This window comes from Muntiacus reevesi, chromosome 2 (assembly GCF_963930625.1).
Source record: "Muntiacus reevesi chromosome 2, mMunRee1.1, whole genome shotgun sequence".
In the NCBI taxonomy this organism is placed as follows: Eukaryota; Metazoa; Chordata; class Mammalia; order Artiodactyla; family Cervidae; genus Muntiacus; species Muntiacus reevesi.
The window spans coordinates 38,776,927-38,795,403 of NC_089250.1; the positions used below are offsets into that span (position 1 = coordinate 38,776,927).

At 52.4% G+C, this 18,477-nt stretch overlaps 1 protein-coding gene across 2 annotated transcripts in view; it reads right to left on the reverse strand.

Annotated features, from left to right (window-relative positions):
* Positions 1-338: 338 nt before the first annotated feature.
* RALGAPA2 (Ral GTPase activating protein catalytic subunit alpha 2) overlaps positions 339-18,477 on the reverse strand; it is a 270,511-nt gene continuing 252,372 nt past the window's right edge. For both annotated transcript variants that reach the window (XM_065921331.1, XM_065921330.1), the window contains exons 39-40: positions 6,643-6,682; positions 339-3,513 (exon numbers count right to left, since the gene is read on the reverse strand). In XM_065921331.1, coding sequence (XP_065777403.1) covers positions 6,678-6,682 — 5 coding nt within the window. In that variant the 3' untranslated portion in view covers positions 339-3,513; positions 6,643-6,677. The remainder of the gene's footprint in view (positions 3,514-6,642; positions 6,683-18,477) is intronic.

Consider the following 18,477-nt stretch of genomic DNA (forward strand, 5'->3'; position numbering starts at 1 on the left):
GACAGGAGGCCAAAGTCAGAGCTCACTGTGGGCCTTGATGCAGAAGAGAGGAGAAGATGCAGAAGAGGGGGCATTGAAATATAGGAGAGCGATGACGCTGATCTTGGCGTCCAGGTTATAAACCAAGAGGTCATTGTTTTACACAACACATCAGCAAACCTCCTTGTATCCATCCTGGCTACTATTTTGGATACTTAGTAAGGCCTTGGTTAAAAAAAAAAAATGCTTTTGAACAACTTAATCTGATAAAAATGTAAACCATCTTTTGTTAGATGCCAGGATAAACTTCATTTTCCTTCCAACTATAATGAAAACACGAGGAACATATGGCACGTGAGTGTTGTGTTTCTACTTTATTGAGTCGTCACAGTAAATCAGAATTAAAGAGGGAGGACAAACTGGGGAGTCAGGTAGTGGCCACTGGTGAGCTGTGTGCTCCTTGGGGGCGAGGCCCCGTGCCGAGGGGCACCGTGCCTGCCAAGTGGCTTACAGGCACGGTCTACACCGACATAGGCACAAACCAGGTGTGGAGCGTCAGGAACATTAAATAACATGAGACAGCAAAAGAGAAATCAAATGACACCTTATAACTTAATTTACCATATTTATCAAATTCTATCATTTACATGGACTAAATATTGTAGACCTGGAAAACACAAGAAAACATTCACTTAACGTGTATGTCATACGTAGGTACTGAGTGCAATGAAGACATGGTTGTTTCCTGTGGAATTTCCCATTGGGTGTGGACATTCCCCTTCAGTCGCTATGAGGGTAACACAGTTACATCTAAGACGTCACAGTCATCGTGAAAGCACCCCTCCCGCCTGCAGATATGACAGTAGATGAAGTGTGGGTGATCACTCCCGAGGAAAGTCAGGAACATGTGACCTGCATTGTCTAAGGATCCAAAGGATCTCATGGTAAGGATGGGGGTCCCACCAGCCAGCCTCTCTCAGAGTCAAGGCTGAAGGCCCCCTCCTTCCCTGTGGTGGCTGGGAAGACGTTTCCTTAACCACAAGAAGACTCTGTGACAGTCCCTTCTTCAAACTACAAGTCCTCACTGCTGTCTAATCAAGGTTTTACTACTTAAAATGTCATCATTTTGTGGAATTACTTCTTTTTTTTTTAAGTACAAACACCTACTCAGTGAGACTAGAGATCACCATCTTTGCTTCAGATGGAAATCAACATGCAGAGAGGTGGGCAGAAGACCTGGCCCTGCCTGGAAGCCTGTGAGTCTTCTCCATTTGGGGCCAGCAAGGGCCACTTGTGTTTACAGATGACTGACCTACTAATGTCATGAGTCAGCACGGTGACTCAGGTGGGTGCCCACCGGATAAGTGACGCTTGGAAATTTTGCTGAAAGGCATTTATTACAGAAGCTCAATATTTGCTTTTCTAAGTGAAAAAAAAAAAAAAAGGAAAAAAACTTGATCATTTCGATTTTCCACCCCAAATAACAAAAGCGATTCAAGTGCACGTGATTGCAAGCAAAAAACCTGGTCACTAGAGTCCCTGTGTTTCTAAACCAAAGCTGTTACTGAGAAGAGCCGTCACACTGCTAGCTGTCCTCTGGGGTCATAGGGTGGTCAGAATCTTTTGGGATTATAGGAAAGTCTATGTATTTGCTACCTACAACCACCTTTCCCACTCCGGGTCAGGAGGACTGGAATCACGGGGCAGGAGTCCGGGGGGGCTTCAATATGAGTCCTGAAACCAAGTTTAAGAATTCTGCTACAGGGGTTGTCCAGAGCCTGAAGGTGACATGTTCTCCCAGAAGCCAGAGCTTACGTGGGACTTAGGAGCACACGGTGCCCCTCCTGTAGGATCGAGGAACCACATGGAGCAGAACCTGAGTCTGGGGCCACGTGGGCCAGACCATGCCGAGCAGAAACCTGAAGTCACTCAAAGCTGGGTTGGGGGGTGGGGGGGAGTGCCTGGGAGGACAAGAGTTGTGACATTTGCTGACACAACAGAGAAGGCAGTCACTTCCAGTCACCCCTGACGTTGCCACCAAGCCCGCCACCAGTGGACGAACCATTGACAGACCAGCCGGGAGAGCTGCTTCTGTTGGAACGAACCGGCTTCTCTCGGGTCCCAACAGTGCTTGAGCCGCCCCTGCCCGTGGGCCTGGCCTCAAGCCCCACCCACCATTCTCTGTAAAGCAGAGAAACAAGCTCCCTGGAGAATCAGAAGTTCCCCTCCTTCTAACAGGAAAGCCCTTCTGAATCCTGTCTCACCGTCTCCAGGGTCTGCCCACTCCCCCTGCCACTGTCAGGAACCAGCCCACTGGGCGGTGGGAGGTCAGGGAAGGTGGTGGCTCTGCTGGGCAAGGGGGCTCAGAGGGCCCAGCCGGAAGGTGGGCAAGGGGTAGGCTGGGGGCACCCGTGGGTGGGTGCAGGAGTGGAGAGGCGACGGCAGGCTGGGCGGGAAGCACCTGCACGGAGACCTTTCTGGGCCCTTAGGTGGCGGCTCCCCTGTTCTGGGCCCAGGGCTCACTCTGGAGATGGCCCGAGGGCCTCGGTGACTAGCGGAGGGCCAGCCGCCAAGACCCCAACCCCAGCAAGGGCACCTGACACGCACAAATGGAAAGTGGGGCTGTCCTTCCTCCCTTTATGAAAAAAAAAACACACAGCCACAACAGGCTTCCCTTGGGCAGCCAAATAGGTACAAATAGGGATCACACCCTTTGCTTGAGTTCAGTCCCCCTAAAGCTCGGGTGTGTCGGGAAATGTGTGGGAGACCCCTCCCAGCAAGGGGCAGGGGGGCCCTACCACAGGGTAAGGCTGGGAAAGGAGCTTTTGCAGGGACAGGATCCTGTGTTTCTAGATTCACCCGAGCGCCCAGAGACGGGCGCTTCACCATCACCACGTAGAAGGCCTCCAGCAGGGACACGGTCAGGGTCAGGGTCAGGGTCAGGAACGCTCTCCCTGGTTAGCGGGCATTGGGAACCAGGTGGAAAATACATAGCAACGGAGGCAGAACTTCTCCCAGGCTCGAGACCCTGGGGAAAGCCAATTTCCATGATGATGAAATTTTGGGCTAACCGTGAATCCTAACAGAAGGAGAAGCAAAACCAAAGCAGGAAGCCCTCCTCCAAGAGCAGGACAGTGAAACATCGGACAGTTTACAAAGCAAAGGAGACTCCTGGGGGACAGAGCCAGCTGCCCCCCGCCCTCCCGGGGAGCCTGGAACCTCCTCTCGTGCCCTCTGCTGGGGCAGCCCCACCGGTGGGTGCATCCCTGGTTGTTGGCAACTTCTCTTCTTTCACAGCCCAAGGTTCCTGAGATGCCACCGCCTAGTTTGAGAGTCTGATCCGCAGCATTTCGGTGGGATTCCTCCTCAAGTTCAGAAGCCTGTGCGCGGGGAGACTCACCGAGGACGCTGGCAGAGCAGTGAGGTTCCCAGAGTCTGGGTTTGGGGGTTCGGATGGGGAAGTGGGGGAGTCTCCTCCATCTCCTCCTCCCCGAGAGGCACCATAGAGGGGATCTCAGCCCGGCGGCCAGGGCCCTGGAAGGAAGCAGAGGGAGGCCCTCGTGAGCACAGGGTGGAGGGGAGGATGTGGCACGTCCCCAGGAAGAGGGCTGGACCCCCGCCTGGTGCCACACGTGTGCAGGGACGTTTGCTGGATGAACCCAGACTAGAAAGGTCTTTCCTCCCAGCCTTTGCTCTAGACCTTCCTGTAGTGCAAAAGGAGCTGTGAATCTTTTCGAAATTTATTGGGCCTTACATCTAATCCTCAAGTAAAGAAGAAAGAGAAAAGGCACCATTAACACTGTGGGTGTGGGGCAAGGGCAACAGAGCAAAGCTGCCCCAGAATCAGTGAAAGAACAAGAAAAAAAGTCAGGGGCGGCTTGTGGCTCCGCCGTGTTATTATTTACATGGATTTACATGCTGATACTTTACACCAGGACTTACAGCCCGATTATTCCCCAAAGGGTCTGAGACAGGAGGTCAGGACTAATTGAACAAGTCCAGAAGTGCCTACAGCTGTTGGGTCCCAGAGAGAAAAAGGAACAAAGCTGAAGCCTGCGCAAGCCCCATCCCCAGGGTTGCTCCAGGAACCCAGGCGCCCGCTGCTGCAACACCCGGCCGTTGTTGCTGAGGTGGGTCCCCCCGGGCCCTGCTTCGAGGGAGGACCGTTTCATCACCCTCCTAATAACCTATTTTTAAACCCTGCTGGGCTTTGTCCCAGCTTCCTCAAAAGCAGGCTCTCTAGCCTTCTCCCGACATGCTTCACTTCCAGGCTTTGGCCTGACAGTTCTCTCATTACTGGCCTTTGAAATTAATTTACATAAGTGGCCTTATTCACAGACAGCATCTCCTTTCATTTTCGGACCTGACCTTCTCGTTTCTAGGGAGAGCCTCTGGAACCAATACCTGTCAACACGCTTGGACCCGAGGAGACTGCCTACCCCAGGTTTGTTCCCCAAATGGGCTCCTTAAGATGTCCCATGCCTGGTCCCTACTGTCGCCTCCTTCCAGTCCCAGGAAGGTCGGGCAGAGAGAGGAGTTGTGAGTCTCTCTTCTACTGTTTTTGTCTTTGAAAACAGGCTGATTTTTTGTAAAAGCAGCACAGCTATGCTGCCATCCAAGGTGGAGATGGCGCCGGTTTATGGACATCACCCCAGGCCCCTTGAGGACGTCAGCGTGTGGGCAATCAGGGCAGGCATCAGGGAGAACACCCCTGACTCAATCCCAGATACGATTCCAGCTTGAACACCTTCACTTCAAATTGTATACAATTTCACATCATTAACTAGGAACCAGGGCTTCCCTTATAGCCCAGTCGGTAAAGAATCTGCCTGCAATGCAGGAAACCCAGGTTCGATCCCCGGGTTGGGAAGATCCCCCTGGAGAAGAAAATGGCAACCCATCCAGGTATTCTTGCCTGGAGAATCCCCATGGACAGAAACTCCACCAACTGTGAATTCAGATCCATTGGGAGAGGGAAGCAAGGGGCGGGGGGGGGGGGGGGGGGGTGGAAAGCAAGTAAATGCTAGAGATAAAGTGATGTTCAAAGATGTGATATCAGGTGTGAGTATTGCTGGATCAGAAGGGAAATATTTACTCCCCCCCACCCCAGCCAGGAGGCCCGCGGGGCCGGCCCTCGCAGTCCCACACTGCAGCATGGCAGGTGAGCAGGGCAATGCCAACTTGGACCAGCATGAAGCTCTCACTGCAAAGTGGCCTTTGGGCATCTCAGGGCAGTGACCCCCACCACCGGGGCCCCAGGAAGGTCACGCCAGAGCAGGAGACCGCACCACATGTCCCCTGTATCCCTCCGGTCCCCACCTTTCCCCCGGCACATCCCTGGCCTGTGCTGGCTCCCACCATGCCCACTGTACCCCATGCCATGGGGAGGTGGCCACCGTGGACAGAGTAGGCTGGCCACAAAGAGGGTGATCCCTTTCCTGGCTGCTGACAGCCGCTGCCTCCGCCCGGCCTTTCCTCATGCTAGAAGCCAGTGTTCAAAGGACCCTGGAGCCCCACTTGGCCACCTTAGGAGATACGGGGTCCCAGCAAAAAAAAAAGGCTTTTGCGTGAATCCCCACGACTAGGGAGGAGTGTACACTGTTCTGCCTGGCCAACATGGGCTTTGTGGCTCGTGTCACCTTGGGAGCTGGCACCAGTGAGCCCAGGCTGGAACAATTCCGTGGCTGGGGGGCCAAGAAAAAGCAGCTGGGTTGGAGGGTCAACTCCCTGTGCAGTGCGCCTGCCAGGGGGAGGAGGGTGGCGCTTGCAATAAACCCCAAAATCCAGACCCTCACCTCCCTGTTCGTATCGACTCAGGAGGGAGGGTGTCTGTGCCCCGGCTCCACTGGGCGATGTGGGTGATAAACGACAGTCGCTCCCTGACCTGCCCATCCATATCCTCAGCGCCCTCTGGTTCCTAGTCACCCTCAGCATCCGGTCTCCCTTCTACCCGTGACTCCACGAGGAGGTACAGCCTGGGCCACCCCGAGAGGTTCTGCTGTGAGGTGCCTGCTGTCTGCCAGGCTGCTGGGTAGGGCCCGAACCCCAGACCCAGGCTAAAAGAGGAGGCCCACGGAGGTCACACCTGCCGCGGCCAGCCTGCCCTTTGGGTCCTAAACCGCAGCGATGCCGGGGTTCCCTGCCCTCTGCACCCCACAGCTTTTGTCTGTTCTTCCTCTCCCAGCTGTTCCATTCAGCAGCCCCAGGACGACCTGCCCTCCGCAGCCCAGGCCCCCAAGGCCCCATTAAGGCCAGCGGTCAAAGGCCGGCCCGCACGTGCTGCATCTTATCGGCCCATCTCAAGACCCCCGCTCCTCCAGGCTCGGCAACAAAAAAAAAGGGGGCGGCCCAGGGCCCACTGGCTCCCCGAGGCTCCCCGCACACAAAAGGGCAGGCGACAAAGACATTTTCTGGGATGGCAGGTGTTGGTGTCGGATTCCGCCCAGAGCACGGGGGGCCGGAGAAAGGCTGGGGTGGGTTTCGGGCAGGCGGGCAGCGCAGACACGCAATACAGAGCCCCTCAGGGGTGAGGGGGAGGTGGCAGGAACCCCTAGCCCTGGAGGGAGGCGGGTCAGTGAGTGAACTCTCCCCCACTCCCCCAAGAGCAGGGCTCTGGGCAGCTCCACTGACGTGTCAGTTCAAACACTTGTTCTTTGAACTTACCTTGTTCAAACACTGCAGCGAGGCCATCACGTAGTTTAATCTGAAGGGAAAGAACATAAAATGGGGTGAATACAGGCCCTGTACACACACAGCCCAACTCGATAATGAACACAGTGCTAAAAATACATCTGCTCCTGGGTGGCCTGAGTGTTCCTGCAGCTTCCGAGATCATTACCAACTGAAAATTCACCTGAAATTCCACTTGGCAGGACAAAATTCTGGCTGCCGTCACCGGTACAGGTGTGAAACAAAGGCGACGTTAGCTTTCCCAGGACGTGTGACAGTTGCTGCGGGAGCCCTGCAGACCCTGGGGCGCTCTGACCCAGCACGTGCGGGATGGCCTCTGACCGCTGGCCTTAACGGGGCCTTGGGGGTCTCGGTGCCCCGTTCCGGCTGCACGAGGGTTCCAAATGTTTTGTCTTAGGTATCGTCAAAGCTAAGAGTTTTCAAGACAAGCATTTGGAATTCTCTGGAGGCCCTGAAAAAATAACTGATACCCACTAACTGTATAAGTTCATACATCTTTAAGTTTCATTTTACAGGTTTTTGAGGGGCACGCAGTGTGTTAATGCGGATCAGGCGTCACCTTCGATGTCACGTTCCCCAGGGAGGAAGAGTGAGGGGTACTTTGCACAGGGAAGCTTTAAAGGGGACCCTGCAGAGGCAAGACTGGACTCTCACTCACAGAGCAGCAGGACCCCAGCAGTCCTGTCAGACCCCAGAGAGGCTCTGAGCTCCCCCGAGCAGACAGTTTTTCTCAACCACTCACTGCCCCCACAGCCGTCCTATTTCCCACATGGTTTGCCTTAGTAAATTCAATGACCTCTTTCTGAGTCAGGCGACAACTCCTCACCCTGACCCCCCGCAACACTCCTAGTTCGGTGTCACTAGGCCACCATCACTTTGCCGACAAAGGTCTGTCTAGTCAGAGCTATGGTTTTTCCAGTAGTCATGTACAGATATGAGAGTTGGGCCACAAAAAGGCCAAATGCTGAAGAATTGATGCTTTCAAATTGTGTGTGGTGCTGGAGAAGACTCTTCAGACTCCCTTGGACAGCAAGGAGATCAAACCAGTTAATCCTAAAGGAAATCAACCCTGAAGATTCACTGGAAGAACTGATACTGAAGATGAAGCTCCAATACTTTGGCCACCTGATGCGAGGAGCCGACCCATTGGAAAAGATCCTGAGGCTGGGAAAGATTGAGGGCAGGAGAAAAAGGGGGTGACAGAGGAAGAGATGGTTGGATGATATCACTGACTCAATGGACGTGAATTTGAGCAAACTCTGGGAGATGGTGAAGGACAGGAAACCTGGTGTGCTGCAGTCCCTGGGGCTGCAAAGACTTGGACATGACTGAACAATTGAAAAACAACCAGTCCACCATCAAATCATATCAGTGACATGGACTGCTATCTGCCTGACCACTGGATAGGCTGGCACAGTGACCATGGCCAATTTCTAGGGCGGATGCCGTTGGAGGAGGGATCAGTGACAGATCCTAGGTGGGGTTTTTTGGAAGGAATGTGCACTTCTCTGAAGCCGTATTTTCCAATCTGTCAATGAAATTTCACTCCCCCATACCCCCTGAAGTAACACAGGGTTGGGAACTTCAGGATAGAGAACAATCGTGACGATGCACTAGACTTGTCTGTCTTCCTTGATTTCCAGACACTGTGAACGGCTGTCTTTACATGGAAAGTGAGCTCTAGGGGCACAGGGGGTTCTCAGGCAGTGTTGACTCTTGGTGCTGGACTGTTCTGCTTTCTGTGGGACCTCTAAACACTGCAATGACCTAGATTGCCCCTCTTCCCTGCAACGCACTGCGAGCTCCCAGAAGATAGCAGTTGTGGAACATCTCCATGCGAGTCTTCCTCCAGCCGAGGGGCTCAGTTTCCATGCTGTCGATCCTCTCCAGTGTGAGCAAAGGGTCTCCCCACAGAGGGGCTCCATGGCCCCCCTCCCCTGCAGCCCCTAGGCGCTGGCAATGCTGGGCGTACAGGCACCCGATTGGTGGGACTGGGCAAACAGATGGCACGGCTGACAATGGAGGGCTTGTTTGTAATTGCTGATGAGGACGGGCGGCCCTTCTCCCGGTGCGTCCCCACATGCAGCCGGGTGTGCTGTGCTGGACTGGTCAGAAAGTCTCAGGGACTGCCAATCCTCCGCCGAGTTAAGGAGATGCAGAGACGGCGGCAGTTGGGGGCTGCTGTAATTATTCCATGGGGCTCAAATGTCACTCGCCCTGACACACAGACAGTGCTCCTGGAGGGCGGGGACCCCCTGCGTGGAGCAGAGCAGCAGGCTGTCAGCTTCATGACGCCTCCCCAGGGGGCGTTCAGCATGAGATACCGACTAACCTGGGCAGTGTTGGAAGCACCAGAAGAGACCACGGTGCTCGAAGCTGTGTGATGCCCAGGGACACGGGAGACGTGAAGTCTAACCATGTCATTCTCTCATCGGCTGGGCACCTGGTGTGTGCCAGGACCTGTTCTAGGCTCCAGGTGACAGATGAAACCCTTTCCTTCGGAGGCTTTTGGCAGAGGAGTTAATGGCGTACTGTTGGGGGGCAAAGATGTCTTATTCTCTATTTGTACAAAGCCCAGATGTCAGCATGGAAAATACACAGGTAGACCATTTATATGTGGTGTTTTGGGGGAGAGGACAAATAAGAAAATAAAAATGTGGGGCAAGAAGGATAAAAGATTGAGAAGCACTGATTGTACAGTTAATATGCATCTTAAGTCTGGAGTTTCCTTATAGGTGAATGGTGTTGGCAGTGGTGAGCTGGCCCCACTAACGTCTGAGAGCAGCTGAGCGAGACCCCCCTGGGGAGAAGTGGAGGGTATGGCGTGGCCCGAGGGGGCACAGGGGTAACTTGGGATGCCAATGGGCCACATGCAACCACTCAGCAGCTCAGACACCCCTGAGGCGGCTTTTACAGAAGGACATCCTACTTTTCGGGTCTCGTATGACTCCTCTGACACCTGGATGATATCCACCAGGACTCCCAGGGACGAGGAGATCATCATCTTGGTTGGCACTTCGTGGAGGCTTTTTAAGAGCCGGTGGGCCTTTCTGTGGCTTGTTTTCTCTGGCTGTGCTCACTGGCAGAGCAGAAGAGCAAAGATTTGCACCGAGTGTCTTATCTCCGAGGCAAGGCTGCTGTCCAGGACTGCCCCCTGGGACACATGCTGGGCAGGGTCGGACAAGAAAAGTGGCTGCTCTCCCTGGGTCCTAGTTACTGAGCAGTCAGCGTGGGAGACGATTAGCTGGTTCAGGATAATTAGGGAAGGGAATGGTTCTGAGAGCTGGCATGCTGAGGGACAGAAAGCAGTGGGCTGGCGTTCTGGCTTCGGGTGAGAGCTAAATATCCTTGAGGCAGGAAGGCGGGCTGAGCGGGAGATCGGAGGGCTGTCTGGGCTATTCAGACCCCTTGGAATAGCTCTGTGGACGAGAACAGGTGCAGCAGTGGACGGGGTGAGCCTACACTCTCAACACTGGCAACCCCAGACCAGTGGGCACTAGCCAGCCTAATTACCATCTCCAAACGGCCCAAGGAAGGCGTCCAGAATTTCCCATCCGGCCGCAGGGGCTGGGTCCTGGCCCTGGCCCTGGCTCTGGGCTCGGCTTCCTCTTTTTGGTCATTGGTCTTGCCCATCAGCTTCGGTTCCGAAGCATAAAACTAGGACAACTGGACCAAAAGACAGGCGGGCAGAGAGAGGGCATGCCCGGCACACCCGTCCACCTGTGCAGGGACTCGGCCAGCAGGTAGAACGTTCTCGAAAACACTTGTCCGGCATTTTTCTCTTCCCCTTGCATGACTATAATGTATTCTTACGGATCTATGACTGAATTTAGCTAAATTGAGCATTGAACATTAATGTCTTGTTAGGCCGTGATGGAGAAAGATGCTTCCAGACCCACTTACTGTCTCATAGGACATGAACACGGAGATCTCAGTCGCCTCCCAGCCATGGAGACTGTTCATTTTACCAGTCTGAATGATTTACGTCTCCAAATAAAAAATCAGTACAGAAATGTTTATAGCAGTCATATTCATAATAGCCGGAAGACGGAAACAGTCCCAAATGTCCACCACCTGATGAATGGAAACAAAGCATGGTCTGCCCTTACAATGGAAAGTTATTTGGCGATAAAAACAAGCAAAATACGGATACAGATTACAACACAGACGACCCTTTAGGAGGTGTGGAGTGCAAGAAGCCAGTCAGCAAAGATCACGTATCATCGATTCCATTTATACAAAACGTTCAGAACAGACAGGTCCAGAGAGACAGGAAGAAACTGGTGGTTGCTTAGGGCTGGGAGGTAGGATGAGGATGGACTGCTAGTGGAATTTAGGTTTTTATTTTTCAGGAGGGATTTTTTTAAGAGTCTCTAAAATTAGATTGTGGTGATGGTTGCACAGCTTTGCAAATATAGGAAATGGCAATCTACTCTAGTATTCTTGCCTGGAAAATTCCATGGACAGAGGAGCCTGGTAGGCTACAGTCCATAGGGATGTAAAGAGTTGGGCACCATTGAGTGGCTGAGCTTTTTTATTTCCTGGTTATCATTCATATATTCTTCTGGAAAAGGAGAGTATAAAATATTCTTTCTTTTCCCCATCCGCAGACTTCAGTGCTACTAAGAGAGGTCCCATTTGGCCTATGCTTTGGTTGCTGCTTAACAGAAATTCAAGCAAAACCATCAAGGCTTCCAGGAGCCTGCCCTGACAGTTGAAACTGTCCGTGTTCCACCTTCTAGAACCTTCTGGATGTGAGGGCTCCAGTCACGGCTCATAAGGCATGTGAACCGAAAGTGTCAGGAGCTCTGGATTCTCCTGAAACAACTGCCCAAGGTTATTTCGAATAAGCTTCAAGAGTCACTTCCAAAAACTGTCTGGGAGAAAAATTCTTGGTATTTTCAGGCCATCTCTTGGCAACTGCTGTGTGTCCCTGGGGCTGTAATTAACACCCAGGGAGACAGGGGCAGAATGCCATTCACACTTAAAACCCTGCAGAGTCGACTGAGAACCCAGGGCAAACCTAAGGCAGCATTTCACAGAAAAAGCAGCAGCTTCGAGTTCTTCCAAAGGAACCGATTAAACATCATGTCGATACTTTGAACAGTCTCAGGTCCTGTCTTTTCTGAGGAATGTGAGACCAGCCTCCACAGCTGCCCGGGGCAGGAAGGTCCCCGTGCTGGTGGCTCTGGGGTGTCCTCTCTGCAGCTCATTCTCTCATCCACGCCTCTGAGAGTTCCCATCTCAGTCAGCTTGGGAGAGTTATAGACTGATGGGCACGACACTTAGTGCGACAGCTCACACACATCGGGCCAAGTTTCCATCCTTTTCTGGCTCACGAAGCAAACGGTATGGCCTGGCTCAAGGAAATCACAACCCAACTGACCCAAACCACTGGCTAAGTGTCTTTTTTGCCCCTTGATAAATCTTTTTTTCATAGGTAGTTGTGGTTTGGAGCTGACTAATCTAATTTATGAAAAATAAGCCAATGTTGGTGATTCCTGAGTATCTGCTCCCCGAGGAGACATGAAGCTCTGAGAGGGATGAGGAGAGACAGAACGCAAGGTGTCGGAGCCCCCGGTCCTCCCCTGAAATGCCCAGTACATCCTGCTCGGGGACAGCTCCCCAGGGAAGGTGGGGCTGGAGCAGCGATGAGGACATCTGACAGGCAGCACGGTCATTTTCCATCAGGTCAGGTGGAGCAATGTTCGTCACATCCGTCTCTTCCCTCTTTCAGAGCTGACACCAGGATAGTAAGAGTTTTAGAGGGAAAGGGGGTGAATAAACATGAGGCAAGTTCAGTTCAGTCGCTCAGTCGTGTCCGGCTCTTTGTAACCCCATGGACTGCAGCATGCCAGGCCTCCCTGTCCATCACCGACTCCCAGAGCTTGCTCAAACTCATGTCCATCGAGTCGGTGATGCCATCCAACCATCTCATCCTCTGTTGTCCCCTTCTCCTCCTGCCTTCAATCTTTCCCAGCATCAGGGTCTTTTCCAATGAGTCAGTTCTTCGCATCAGGTGGCCAAAGTATTGGAGTTTCAGCTTCAGCATCAGTCCTTCCAAAGAATAATCAGGACTGGTTTCCTTTAGGATGGACTGGTTGGATCTCCTTGCAGTCCAAGGGACAAAGGGTGGCGCAAAACAGGGCGACTGAAAATTCTCTTTAAAACCCTCGAATACCACTCAGGAAAGCCCCCGACCAGGTTTCAGTTTCCCCACCTGCGTTGTCACCGGGCTCTGGCGTCGTCCCTGCCTCCCCTACACCTGGCCGGGGCCCTGCTGCTCTTCATGGCTCCACTTTCACTGGGAGGACGGGAGGTCCGGGGAGGATGAGACCCAATTACAGGTGTTTGTTCTGGCTCTTGTGTCAGGCCCCACACACATCTGTGACCTGGAGACACACCTGGACCCCTTAAAGAAGAGTCAGACTTCTTCCTGCCTGCACTGCTATCGTATTCCTGCGGCATATAAGAAAGAAAGTGCTATGTCGTTCTTTAAAGAAATTACAGCCCAATATAGATATACGAAACTCACACACACAGGACAAAGCTTTCCCTCCATAGGCTGAGAAAAATCAAAGAGTAAGGGAGATAAGTTAGAGGAAGCTGGACCAGGTCGCCTTTGTGAGACACAGTGGTTCTCAGCAACTGCTTACTTTTTGAAAGGAAGTCCCCATCCCCAGGCCACACCACAGACAAAACCCCCCAAGTCTTTGGTGGAGGGACTTGCAGCATCTGGGGAGTGACCCAGGGCACAGCTGAGCCAGCACCACTGGGTCCTGGCAAATGGATTATGGGTTAAAAAACCTCCTATGAATGCTTTAACATATTTCCAAGAGGAGGTGTGCGTGCTCAGTTGTGTTTGACCCTTTACACCCTAGATACGGCTTATATTTTGATGCCTTCCAAATGTTTGTTGTGGTGGTGGTTGTTCTTTAGTTGCTCAGTCATGCCCTACTCTTTTATGACCCCATGGACTATGGCCTGCCAGGCTCCTCTGCCCACGGGATTTCCCAGGCAAGGATATTAGAGTGGGTTGCCATTTCCTTCTCCAGCAGATCTTCCTGACCCATGGGTGAAACCCGAGTTTCCTGTGTTGGCAGGCGGGTTCTTTACCACTGAGCCACCTGGGAAGCCCTTCCAAGAGGATACATTTTGAGTTTTAAAAAGAAATGTCATATGCATAGGGGTTAGGCTGAACCGGTGACATGAGAGGGAGGGTGGGATTGGGTATGGGGGGTGGTGACAGCTGGTGCAGGGCGATCAGTGGTTCTCAGGCTGACTGCCAACGCCATCCAGATGCAGCCCAGAGCATGTGCGGGCAGAGTGGGTGCCTCCGAGCCCTTGAATGGATGGTGACATCAGATAACTTGTATTTGGGGGCCACTGTGGGTGACCTGAGTAGAGTTCTGGGCTGTCATCCTGGCCTGCAAAGTGGGACCGTCCTCATAGGCGGGGCAATCGACCAGCATCTCACGGGTGGCAGCCCAGTTTGCAGCCCCTCTTCCATGAGACAGGCCGACACAGGCAGAAGGGACTCCAGGAGGAGAGCAGAAACTGGGAGGCACAGGGCGAAGTGAGAAAACACCCAGACAGGCAGGGTGGTGAGCAGAGCACTCAGGAACACCTGCGGAGGTCTCTAGAAGTGTCTTCGGCCCCTTATACATATTGACTCACTGGGCCTTTACCAGTCTGCCCTTTAGTGGGAACTATCGGGGCACTACTTAGAAAGTATGCCAAAATGCTGGGCTGGATGAAGCACAGGCTGGAATCAAGATTTCTGGGAGAAATATAAATAACCTCAGATATGCAGATGACACCACCCTTATGGCAGAAAGCAAAGAACTAAAGAGCCTCTCGATCGAAGTGAAAGACAAGAGTGGAAAAAGCTGGCTTAAAGCTTAACATTCAGAAAACTAAGATCATGGCAACTGGCCCCATCACAGATGGTGACTGCAGCCATGAAATTAAAAGACACTTGCTCCTTGGAAGAAAAGCTATGACTGACCTAGACATCATATTAAAAAGCAGAGACATTACTTTGCCAGTGAAGGTCCATCTAGTCAAAGCTATGGTTTTTCCAGTAGCCACGTATGGATGTGAGAGTTGGACTATAAAGAAAGTTGAGCACCAAAGAATTGATGCTTTTGAACTGTGGTGTTGGAAAAGACTCTTGAGAGTCCCTTGGACAGCAAGGAGATCTAACCAGTCCATCCTAAAGGAAATCAGTCCTGATTATCCATTGGAAGGACTGATGCTGAAGCTGAAACTCCAATACTTTGGCCACCTAATGCGAAGAGCTGACTCATTGGAAAAGACCCTGATGCTGGGAAAGATTGAAGGCAGGAGAAGGGGATGACAGAGGATGAGATGGTTGGATGTCATCACCGACTCGATGGACAGGAATTTGAGTAAGCTCTGGGAATTGGTGATGGACAGGGAGGCCTGGCATGCTGCAGTCCATGGGGTTGCAAAGAGTTGGACACGACTGAGTGACTGATCTGAACTGAACTCAGAAGGTACTGCTGTTAGACCCATTTTACAGAACTGAACTCAGGGCGGCAGAGTGGCACTAACTTGACTGAGGCCACAGGCTAGACAAAGAGGACATCAGAGCCTGGCTCTCTGATGGGACACGTCCTCCGTGCAGTTGGGGAGGCTGGCTCTGGGTGGAAGGGCCTGGCCAGTGCTGAGCACAGGGTTGAGGGGGGACAGGAAGACGGCAGGATCTGAGGATGGAGCCAGGCAGGTCAGCCCGAGCCGTCTCCGTGCCGAGAGAGGAAAATGCACAAAGTCCTGGACAGGAAGGGCGGCCCGAAGTTTGGTGATGGCTTCACCTTCTGCCTCCACACTAAGGCTCTGGGCCTGGTTCCTGCTGTACTCTTAGCACCCCCAAAACATTCAAAGCCTCTCAAACCCCACGGCCACATGGAGCCCTGGAGCCTGACCCACACAGGCACCTGGGAGCATCTGAGGCTTGTCTGTTGACTCAGCGCATCCTCTGGGCTTCATTCTCTGATCTGTTTCATGTGGTTGGCTAGGCGGGTCTGCAGTTACAACTTCCAGGTGACCCCACAGACTGTCACAGTCCCATGAGTGTACTGGCCAATGAACGCGCTGACTGCTGAGTGACAGGAAGTAGCAGAACCCCCAGCATCACACAGCCCATGCTGGGACCCCGGTTCCTTCGGCCTGGGTTTCTGGTCATGTCAGGGTCTGTTCCCCAACCGAGTTCACATCTCATGAAGACTTCCTGAAGGACCACAGAGAGGCAGGCAAGTTTTCCCGAGCAGGCTCGGTTCAAAGAGACACATTGAGACAGAGAGTCTAGACGGTTTGTTTAAAACAACTCCCTTCTCACTGACTCGTCAGGAGCTCTGTGACCAAGGTCACCGACAGTCAGGGGTAGGTGACAGCCTACTTGAGAGGACAGCGGTCACTCTCTGAGCATGGGATGCTGTCCAGCTGATCCCACTGTGATGAGGAGAAGGGGATGGAGGGGCTGAGGCTGGCGCACCGGGGTGTCCCTCACAGCTGGTCTGCAGCTTATCAGGATGACATGAGAGCCTGGACGTGGGGACTCCTGAAGCCCCTTCTGCCTCCATGGTCTACAGTGTTCTTGGCCGGTTTCAGAAAATGTATGAGGAAGGTGAATACATAAGAAGTGCTGTCTAGCAAAACTTTATTCAGACCACATTTATAGGGGGCGAGGGTGAGAAAGACAGAGGCATACTGAATGAATCCCTAAAGTGACCACTCTCACTGAATGGGAAAAACCTTTCATCTTTGGACTGGCAGGGGAGCAGCTAGAGTCAGTTCCATCTTGTGCTGTTTCTGGGATTGACTCGATGGCTAACTGCCTAGCAAATGGCCATGGCGGGGTCACTGCAGAAGATTAGCTGCCATGTCCTGGCACATGCAACCTCGAGTGGGGCTCAGGGGTCTTAGCAAGTGAGAGCTGGGGGCAGCTTCCTGCTCCAGGCAGACCAATGTGTAATATAGCACACTTGCAGTCTCAGTAGGGCCAGAATGACCCAGGGACTCCCAGGCTGGGTCTTCTGATAGCTTCTGGGAACTTGAAATGGTGATTTTTTGGTAGAAAAGAACGACACGTCTTTTTATTAGGTAGGTGAGCATCATAAGCCTTTCCGAGAGGGCAACCATGCTGTTCCGGGCGAGCAGATGAAAGTTCGCCATTTTGCCTGGTAGCTGCAGTGGCAGTGGCAGAAGCATCCTCAGACAGACTCAGACTAATCTGCTTTAAGCTCCAAATATGACCTATATGAGAGGCGGCGGAGTCTGACAGGGCCTGGCGAGGAATTCCCTTCCACTTGCTCTAAACTCCGGAGACTCTCCCCTCCGGCCTGTCATGAAGGAGGAAGCGCTCCTGGCCAGACCTTGGAGAAATCAGATGTGTCCATGCAGGGCTAACAGGAGAGACAGAGATCCGTGCTCCCTCTGCTGGCTCCAGACGGCAGCATTAAAGCAGAAAGGCTTCTCCAAACTCGGGTCCATTCATGTTACCGGACAAGGACCCCTCGTTTAACCTGGCTGGAGGCGTTCTTTCAGGAAAAAACCCACCTTTGTCAACTTCTGAACAAAGCACTTGGAAATGCTTCCCATCAGATATCAAAGTACACATACCAACAGTCCCCCACTCCCAGATGGCTAGCTGTGACTGCAACCATGATTTTGGGATTCATTTATCAACAGACACAAGTGGATTCCTCCAAGATTTTAAGGTCCAGGCATGACCTTTAAAGTAGTTCTGGAAAAAAAAACAATCTGAAGTCCAAGCTAAATTTTTATTTTTTTTCTTTCTCTCTCCCTTAGGTAATAAGAACAGCTTCCAAAAAGTAAAGATTTGTACTATTTATAGCCTTTCCGATAATGTCAAGCATTAGACTTGATTTTCCAAATCATTAGCATGCAGAAGAATGACCTCATGGCGAACAGATGCACTTGGCTGTGAGCTGCAGTGATTACATCAGTCCCTCCCCTTCCAGTTAACCCTTTAAAGGCATCTCTGCTGCACACACCCCCTTCCCTGGAGACAGTCTTGAACACACAAAATTAGTCCCTCACCCCAGTATGTGCATGTACACACATGTGCGTGTGAAATGCACATATAAATACATGCATAAAACATATATATGAACATGTGCACGTGTGTTCACTGCAGCCAGTATTTAATCACTGGCCACCCTATAGAAGTTGCTGGTCAGTAAAGAAGGAATCTAAAGGGAGGTAGACTACAGAGTGAATGGAAGGCCAGCTCAGATACCTTTCATGATCTGGGCATTAGCAACATGAGTAATGTATGGAATAGATATGGGAGGGGGTGACTTAAAATAACATTTTTTTTCTGACTCAGAAAATAGTTGTTTTAAACCTCTTTTAATAAACTGAGGACTCACTTATGAGCCTAACAACAGAAGACTATGTCTTTACCTGTGGTCCTGGAAAGTGAGTCCAAATGCCCCCTTGTGCTGCCCTGGATGACAAGTGCTGGGACAGGGAGCCTGGGGGCCTCAGGGGAGAGCGTTTCCCAGGCAGTCTCCTTGGGCATAGGCCCCCACCATTGGGCACACCTCTTACTTACACCTAGGACCTAGGACTCAAAGGCTCACCTTGGAGGCCTTCCCTCTAGAGATGGGGCTGCCTGCAGCATAATACAGTGTGGGGCGAATGTGGGGCTCAGGCCACTGTCCCTGTGCTTGACTACAAGGCCCTGTGGCAAGAACACAAAGGAGATTGGAACCCCAGGTTCCTCGGACTGCGCGCAAGCCTGTGGGCGGGGGCCTGAGG